This window comes from Salvia miltiorrhiza, chromosome 4 (assembly GCF_028751815.1).
Source record: "Salvia miltiorrhiza cultivar Shanhuang (shh) chromosome 4, IMPLAD_Smil_shh, whole genome shotgun sequence".
NCBI lineage: Eukaryota > Viridiplantae > Streptophyta > Magnoliopsida > Lamiales > Lamiaceae > Salvia > Salvia miltiorrhiza.
Window position 1 is genome coordinate 1580457 of NC_080390.1, and position 8800 is coordinate 1589256.

General features: G+C 38.7%; 3 protein-coding genes across 3 annotated transcripts; 2 read left to right on the forward strand and 1 right to left on the reverse strand.

Annotated features, from left to right (window-relative positions):
- Positions 1–733: 733 nt before the first annotated feature.
- Positions 734–3558, reverse strand: LOC131022104 (cytochrome P450 714C2-like). Its single transcript, XM_057951501.1, has 5 exons — positions 3098–3558; positions 2168–2394; positions 1819–2060; positions 1371–1749; positions 734–1264 (listed from the first exon to the last, which is right to left on the reverse strand). The coding sequence occupies exons 1-5, from the start codon at positions 3393–3395 to the stop codon at positions 839–841; spliced, it is 1572 nt and encodes a 523-aa protein (XP_057807484.1). The 5' UTR covers positions 3396–3558; the 3' UTR covers positions 734–838.
- Positions 3559–5808: 2250 nt separating this feature from the next.
- On the forward strand, positions 5809–7300 carry LOC131021109 (uncharacterized). The gene is made up of 2 exons (XM_057950199.1): positions 5809–6371; positions 6836–7300. The coding sequence occupies exons 1-2, from the start codon at positions 6267–6269 to the stop codon at positions 7298–7300; spliced, it is 570 nt and encodes a 189-aa protein (XP_057806182.1). The 5' UTR covers positions 5809–6266.
- A 34-nt stretch (positions 7301–7334) lies between these two features.
- Positions 7335–8747, forward strand: LOC131021110 (uncharacterized). Its single transcript, XM_057950200.1, has 2 exons — positions 7335–7681; positions 7770–8747. The coding sequence occupies exons 1-2, from the start codon at positions 7460–7462 to the stop codon at positions 8745–8747; spliced, it is 1200 nt and encodes a 399-aa protein (XP_057806183.1). The 5' UTR covers positions 7335–7459.
- The last annotated feature ends 53 nt before the right edge of the window (positions 8748–8800 follow it).

Genomic DNA, 8800 nt, shown 5'->3' on the forward strand with positions numbered 1-8800 from the left:
CTATTACCAATTTATCAGATTACGACAACTAAAACTAAATCTTCTTTTTTATTATTATAAATTTATCATTAAAAAAAAATTATATCATTCTCATCTTTTCTATTTCAGCTCTTTAAGATGACAAATATAATTTATCACATCAATATTGTAAAGAAAATATTATCTCATCAATCTCACGTGATAATATTATTATTAATTGGAGTGAAAATGAGAAAAATGGGCTGCTCGAATTTTTATTCATCCTGCCCGAAGAAAATGAATTAAAATATATTTTTCATTATTTTTCATCAAAGAGAATAAGAGAATGCACCCTTAGTAAATGAATATAAATATTAAAATATGCTCACTCCATTTTTTTATTATTTTTAAATATTTTCTTTGTTCCCTAATAAGTTTTTCATTTAAAAAATTGAGAGTATGATTATAACATTCTTCTTATTTTATCCGTATTTAATATTTGGTAGAATATAGTAATTACTAATTAGTTGTACATATGTATTTATTATGATAATAAGGTTACAAATATAAATTTCTTATTTTATTGATATGTGTAATTTGACGATCGAGAACACTTAATAAAAAACGAACGGAGTAATTCATAAAATATATATAATTTTATGTTAAATCTTAGCCAAAAAAAGTTACAATTACATCATTTTATTTTAAAATTTGTGCAATATCCGTTTCGAAACAACATAGGGAAAAATGCTTATAACGGTGAGTGCACCCACAATTGGGTTAAAAATTGAAGCCTAACTTTTGTACATTCAATAGTGAAATGTGAAAGTTCAAAGTTAAAAGTTGAAACCAACGTTCAAAACTGATGGGAAAAGAGGCATCACAGTTTCTCAAGAAGAATAGAGACTCCATGCTGGGGCTGTATGGCTAATCTAAACACCGGCGAATGGTGATACGCCGGCGAGAGAGACCACCGAAACTTGGAGAGGATAAGGGAGAGAATGACCTTCAACTCAGCCATGGCGAAGTGTTGTCCTGCACACGATCGGCTTCCGAACCCGAAGGGCATATAAGCCTGTGGGATCTTGCAGGCCCCCGAAACTCCATTGCCAAATCTCTCCGGCTTGAACTCATGGGCGTCCGGGCCCCACAGCTCCCGGTCCTGGTGCATCCTAGGTATAGGGACCTGGATGTTCGCGCCCCTCCCTATGTTGAGCCCCTTGAAATGGATGTCTTGCAAGGCTTCTCTCACCACATAGGCCACCGGTGGGTACAGGCGTAGCGTCTCTTGAATCACCATATTCAGCTGCAATTAATGGTAGCCATTTTGTTGAACAATCACTTCATTGAAACATAAGAGCATCATAGATGGAGAAACTGATGTGACTTTTTCGGAAGTATGAGGAATGTACCACTTTCATGTTGTGAAGCACGTCTGCTGTGGGTGTGTTTGTGCCACAGATTGCAAGCACCTCTCCACGAGCACGAGCTTGCCAATCTGGATGGGCGGCCAGCATCATCAAGCACCATGATGCCGAGATTGCTGTAGTCTCATGGCCAGCAAGATAAATGTTCTTGCAGTTATCAACAATAAACTTGTTGGTAGTCATATCGGCAGGTATCTTGCTGCTGTCATCTCCATCATTCTCAGCTGCAGCAAGTAGCAACTGCAGAAGGTCTTTCTTATCACCATCATCATCACTGCTGCGCCTCTTGACAGCATCTAGTATCATCGAGCCAATACCACGCTCCAATCTCCATAACTCTCTGTTGTGCTTAGTCGGGAGGTGCCTGTTACGTGCTGGTTGCATTATTTATCATGCTGGTAAACCAGGAAACGGACGCAGTAAGGAGGCGTACCTCATTCCCGGAACTCCGATATTCCCCCTTGACATCACTCGTTGAAGTGATTGAAGCATGCTGCATATCTTTCCCCCTTGTACATAGTTTCTGCCAAAGCAAGCTCTTGATATTATATCAGCTGACAAGCTTCTAAAATCCTCATCTACTGTGATCTCCACCTTCCCACCCGAATCCTCCGCCTTCGTCTCCCAACTTTTCAACATTGCTGCTGTGGATTCAACCATCAAGCTCACCATACCCTGCCACCACAAACCAATAAATCAGCAATGGCAAGAAAAGGGTAAATACTCAAATATTTTGCTTTACAATTTATATAAAACCTTTACTTGTTGAAGCTTTTCTGTACCTTAACTCTCTCTAAGTAAAACTCAGGTGCAATGATCTTCCTCTGATACGCCCAATAAGGGCCATTCGACGAGAGGATGCCTCTACCGAGCAGAGGACCGCGTTCTGTCGACAAATATGAAGGCTTGCCAAGGTTCAAAGAGGTGCAGAGGATCATCTCCTTCACCATCTCTGCATCAGTAACGCAAAGCAGCTGTATGGCGCCGGTAGAATACAAAAATGTCGCTCCTGTCGTAATAGTTCAAGTCATTTTAGCAAGCACATTTCATTCAGATAGCTTAATATCCATAAAACATCAGCAATCGGCAATTACTATCATGGGAAGTTCTTACATTTGGGGTAAAAACATCAAAATTGATCCTAATTTGCAACTACAGCTTCAATAAACATGATTGTGATCGCGAATCCTAGTTCAGCTGTGATTACAAGTGCATAACAATAAAAAATACTATCATAGGAAGTTCTTACATTTGGGGTAAAAACATCAAAATTGATCCTAAATTTGCAACTACAGCTTCAATAAACATGAATGCGATCGCGAATCCTAGTTCAGCTGTGATTACAAGTGCATAACAATAAAAAATACTATCATAGGAAGTTCTTACATTTGGGGTAAAAACATCAAAATTGATCCTAAATTTGCAACTACAGCTTCAATAAACATGAATGTGATCGCGAATCCTAGTTCAGCTGTGATTACAAGTGCATAACAATAAAAAATACTATCATAGGAAGTTCTTACATTTGGGGTAAAAACATCAAAATTGATCCTAAATTTGCAACTACAGCTTCAATAAACATGAATGTGATCGCGAATCCTACTTCAGCTGTGATTACAAGTGCATAACAATAAAAAAATCCGAAGTAGCGTATTTTTCTATTTCTAATTTCGCAGTTGAGGCCAAAAAACAAACAAGTGGTATGCACTCACCGTATTCGTTTCTCCACTGCTCGAGATGGGGGAAAACGGCGGGGAACCAATCATGCACCATTTTATCTGGGGATCTTTTCTCCATCGGCTTCAGAGATTCGGCGATTCGTTTTATTTCAGGTATGTTGCCGTACAAAATTGAAGGAACAGGACCTCTGATCCCTTGCTTCACAATTCCCGATCTCAATCGTCGTGGTCTCGAGATTGAAGCGTCGAAGACATATGCAATAACTATAAACAGAGCTCCCAAAAGTATAGACAGAAGCATCTGCGCCGCAATGATCATGGATTCCTCCATTGTAGAAACTGTAGGTTGATATACAGCTATTTGTTGGAATTGCAGAAGCTCTGTTGACTGTTGTTTCTGCCATTTATAATTACAGAGGGAAGTTTTGTGGTTTTCTGCTACTTTCTCTCTCCAACTCTTCACTCCTTTCTAAACCCAAAAAAGAAAAAAAGAATACTCCAAATTTGAAAAATGCAATTTTTTTTTGAAGCTAAAAATGCAGTACCTAACTTTTGCCAATCTTAACAAATCTATACATTGGGGCTACATTTTCGACATTAGCCAAAATATTAATCGGAGAAGCTTTAATTAACAATAAATCTATGCAGTCGTATTGTGGTCACCCACATACTAATATAATAAGGAAAATTTTGATTTATTTAATTTATTTTTTAAAATAAAAATAGGATTTAGTTATTTTACTATATTATCTACATTGTACTTATTTTTTAATAATTTTTTTGAATTTTTTATTTTTAATTTATTTTTTAATAAAAATAAAAAAATTACAAAAAAAATACAAAAAAATAATTACAATGTAGAGAATATGATAAAATAACTAAATCTTATTTTTATTTTAAAAAATAAGTTAAATAAATTAAATTATTTTTTATTTAGGTAAATTGTGGGTGATCACAATGTGGCTGTTTAGCATTACTCTTTAATTAATTGAAAACTATTATGTTAGCCGTGGGATGCACGACGAACATCGAAATGGAGTAATATTTTAAATATATATATATATATATTAACTAAAAAATAAAATATAAGTAAGTGTGAATTAATTACTCCCTCATTCCACGAAATGAATGAGCACCCATTTGAAAATGACACGAGTTTTAAAAAATTGTGATACTTTAAATAAATATATATATCAACTAAAAAAAATATAAGTAAGTGTGAATTAATTACTCCCTCTGTCCGCGAAATGAATGAGCACCCATTCGAGGATGACACGAATTTTTAAAAAAATATTGATTAAGTATGTGTAATGAAACGAATGAGCACCCATTTGAGGATGACACGCGTTTTAAAAAATTGATTATAATTAGGTATGTGTAAGGAAATGAATGAGCACCCATTTGAGGAGGATGACAAGAGGTGAAAATTGAACCCAAAATCTTTCACAAATGAAAATTTTTTAGCGTCTCAATTTTACCATTGAGCTAAGTCTCATCAGGCATGTGCAAACATTATTTCATTTAGTGCAATTATATGATTTGCGTGTTAGTTTTCAAAACTTCCGAAGTTAATGATGATTTGTTAGAATTAAAAGTTTTCAATTACTAGCTAGTAGCTTCTAAAATGCCTCAAATTTCACGTGTTAATAAATTGTTAGAATTAAACGTTTTCGATTACTAACTTCCAAAATGCTTTAAATTTCATATTTTCCCACAAAATTCATTTCACAAATATTTCTTACTCAATGATATAAATTTTGGATCCAAAGACCGTATTCAAACTTTTTCAATTTCTTGACACAATAAAAAAAATTTAGTTAACTTATTGACCATCACTAATTGCAATACAAACTAATTGATAAATACTCCCTTCATCTGTTAAAAATATATCACTTTGATTGGACACGAATCTTAACGTGTGTGGATGATTGAACTATATTAATTTTATTATTTTGATTCGTCGTCATGTTCCATCACAACCAACGATTACAGATAGTCAGATAGCATAATCCTATTTCAGTGTAAAGTTATTTTTATAATTTATACTCATAAACTAGTTAATAACTAGTTTATGACGTAAAATGATATTCCGTCAAAATTCGATGAATTACAAATTAGCTATAAATAATTCATTTTGTACACAAATCAAAATCATCTATACTTTAATATTCGTGCAAAAAAAAGATATTTTAAGTGAAATGGTTGGAGTGTTTTTGTAATAAACCACAATACACAAAGGGACAGATAAGAATGACAGACATGTGAATGTACCATGTATCTATTTACAACAAATCATTTAAGGCAAAAAATCTCACAAAAATATTATACACAAGTTTTTTGTCTCATGACCAAAGAATATCGACATCCTTATTTGAAGCTTGTAATGTATAAATTGTTGGAAATTGGTTGTGAGTAATCAATGTTTGATAATTTTTTCGAGTACCGAAAATATTTAATTTGACAGAATTAAATGAGATTTGGCAGAATTAAATGAGACAGAATCGATCTACGTTTCGAGTAGATGATCGTAGCATATTTATTTACTCAAAACCGATTTTCAGTGAGTGAGAAATAATTATTTAAAGTTGGGTACTTGAAACATGGAACTGTGGGAAAAGATAAGCATTAAAGAAGAGAGGGTGAGATTTTTATGTAGCACTTTCTATAAAATAAATAAGTTAAGTATCAAGCCTCATAAAAAAATAAGTTTTATAGCACATTCTCTCTCAATATCTAATGGTCCCCACATATATCACTTCTCTCTCTCAATATCTAATAAAAAAAATTATTAAAAATGTCCACATCCCCACAAAATCTCGGCCACAACACTTCAAATGAAAAAGTAAGTCAATTTTCGAATCTTCTATCAAAATCAATTTTGTCCTATATTGTCTTTTTCTCTCTCTTCCTACACGAACCCTAGCCTCCCGTGTATGCACAGAATTTTCACGCCTCTCACTCTTTTGCTCAAGAAAATTTCCAAGTGAAACCGTGTGTGCACACCATTTCCCTCTCTTGTACAAGCTCAAATTTCACCCAATTTGAGAGCAAAATTTCACCCAATTTCACGCCTCTCACTATTTTCTACAAACTACCTACCGTGTGTGTACCGTGTGTGGTTTGAAAATTGAAACCCCAAAGCCGTGTACTCCATAATAGAGCAAAAACAACTTGGTGAATTATTCTATCTTCTCAATTAACAATGAGTGAAACTGAATCCGACTACTCCAGAGAGGAAGAACAGCCTGTAGAACGAGGCCATCGCCCGAGTACATCGAGGAGGGAAAAATACCCGACGCCGAATCCGGTAAGTAACCGTGAACTATATTTGTTAAAATTTGAATTTATGTGTTTTGTATTGTTAAATTGTGCACAATAGTTGATTATTAGGTGTTTATGTATGGCATAATGTTGGTAATTTGTGAAATTTTGATTCTGGAAAGTAATTTGAACAACCGTGTACAACCGTGTATGGTTCTTCAGTACACGGTTGTACACGATTAGGTATTTATGTTACACGATTAGTATTAATTGATTTAATATGCCCTAATTATGTATTTTCAACGTATAGATGTATTTTTCGTGTATGAACAAACCGTGTACAACCGTACACGGTTTGTTCATCCGTACACGGTTGTACACGGTTGGTCTATAATCTGAAACGGTTGTACACGGTTGGTCTATAATCGTACACGGTTGTACACGGTTGGTCTAGAATCTGTACACGGTTGATATTTTTTGATACTGATCATCTTTTTGAATTAATTGCAGCCTCCGAGGCATGTTTGGTTACGTCCGTGCATGCAAGGTTATGCCGGACGAATCAATCACTATGTAAAGGACACGACACTGAAGGAAGTGGAGACCTGTCTGACGCACTACCAGCGATTGGAACAATTTAATCAAGGTCCGTTTGGGCATTTACTTCAGTTGAAGAGGCAGGATAGTGCGAATGCCGCACTGCACCATCTTCTTGCACGGGAGTTGTATGACGAAGCATTCGGTCCGTGGGAGAAGTGGTTCCACGTTGGTGGACACGACATTCGATTCGGCGCAGTGGAGTATTGTCTGGTGACGGGGTTGTGTTTCGGGCCATCCCCGCAGCGTTTTGATCCTGATGTGGATCACCGTGTTGGGAAGCAGAGTCTATGGCACCGAGTTTTGAAAGGCAAGAAGGTGGAAGTGAAGGATCTGCGGAAGCGGTTCGTGAGCCGCAGTCTGGGCAACAGTGCCTAGGATTATTTGAAGGCGGCCAATATTCTCGTGGCGTATGATCTCATCTTCTGTCGGGATTATAAATACGTGCACGATTGGGTGTGGGCACTGGTAGAGGAAGATCAGGCATGGTCCGACTTCCCGTGGGGCTCTTACTCATTCCAGATTTTGTGTCATGGGATGAGTGTGTTGAAGAAGCATCCCAACGAGATTACCGGTAATAGGAAGACGTACCACTTCTATGGGCCCATATGGGCATTACAGATTTGGTCGTACGAGGCCATTCTGAGGTTGGGCCGCGCGTGTGGGATGCGTGACACGAGGTTGCAGATGCCACGATTGGTGAACTGGACGACTTGGAAGTCGGCTTCTGACTTCACCCACTTTTTTGATGCTCATGAGGTAATTATTGTTGTTTTTTACAGTTTCAATCCTTTTATTATGTTATGATTAACGAATAATGAGAAATGATCGATTCATCTTTGTGCAGGCTGAGTGTCACCGGACACTCGAACCGGTCGAGGAGGAGAATGATTCATGGTATTTGCAGACCCTGAGGCATCCAGAGCCCTTTTCTGTACGATACCATCCCGGAGGGAAATACGCTGGCTTGACAGAGCCAGTTGTACCGGAGCCGCCTCCTCCTGTTAGGCCTCCCCCTGTGCAGAGGAGTATCTCACGAGCAGAGAGGACTCGTGAGAAGCAGCCTGTCCCTGTCCCGAGGAGTAGCTCACGGGCAGAGAGGGCTCGTGAGAAGCAGCCTGTCCCTGTCCATGTCGAGCGACATAGGCAGACGTATGAGGAGCCAGGTGGCAGCCCGTCGAAGCGGCGCAGGTCAGAGGAGTTTGATGATCGCGAGCCTCAGGCAGACCGAGATGAGGATTATTGGAGGCGACGCGATGAGGACCTGATTGCCCGTATCACACAGGAGCAGATCCGGACTGTGGTCCCAGAGATGCGGCGCGAGATACGTCGCGAGCTTGTAGACGACGACTCTGAGCATGGACTGGTCGCCAAAATTACGAAGAAGGTCATAGCCGCTGTGAAGGACATCTTTGGGAGACGTTCTTCTTCGAGGAGGCATAGATCATCATCCAGCCATGCCAGTCGTCATAGACATGGGAGTGAGGAGTACGACCAGCCGAGCCCCAGTCGCAGACGGTCTACATCTCACATTCCTAGTCCTAGGCGATCAGAGCGTGAGGATCCACCTCATGTTAGCCATAGGCACTCAGTTGGAGACATGGATCCGCCTCGTGGCAGTCAGAGACGCTCAGAGCGTGGAGAGGATCCACCCCGTGCGAGTCAGCGGCGATCTGCCTCACGTCACAGTGAGAGGGAGGCATCTATGAGGCGATCAGCCTCACATCATGGTGAGGGGCAGACATCTTTGAGGCGATCCGTACACGGTTGCGAGTTCTTCCTTGCACGGTTGCGTGCACGGTTTCGTGAAACTGTACACGGTTAGGGTCTAACCGTGTACAGAGCTCATTCAGCCCTTGTTCACCCCCAAAACCCATG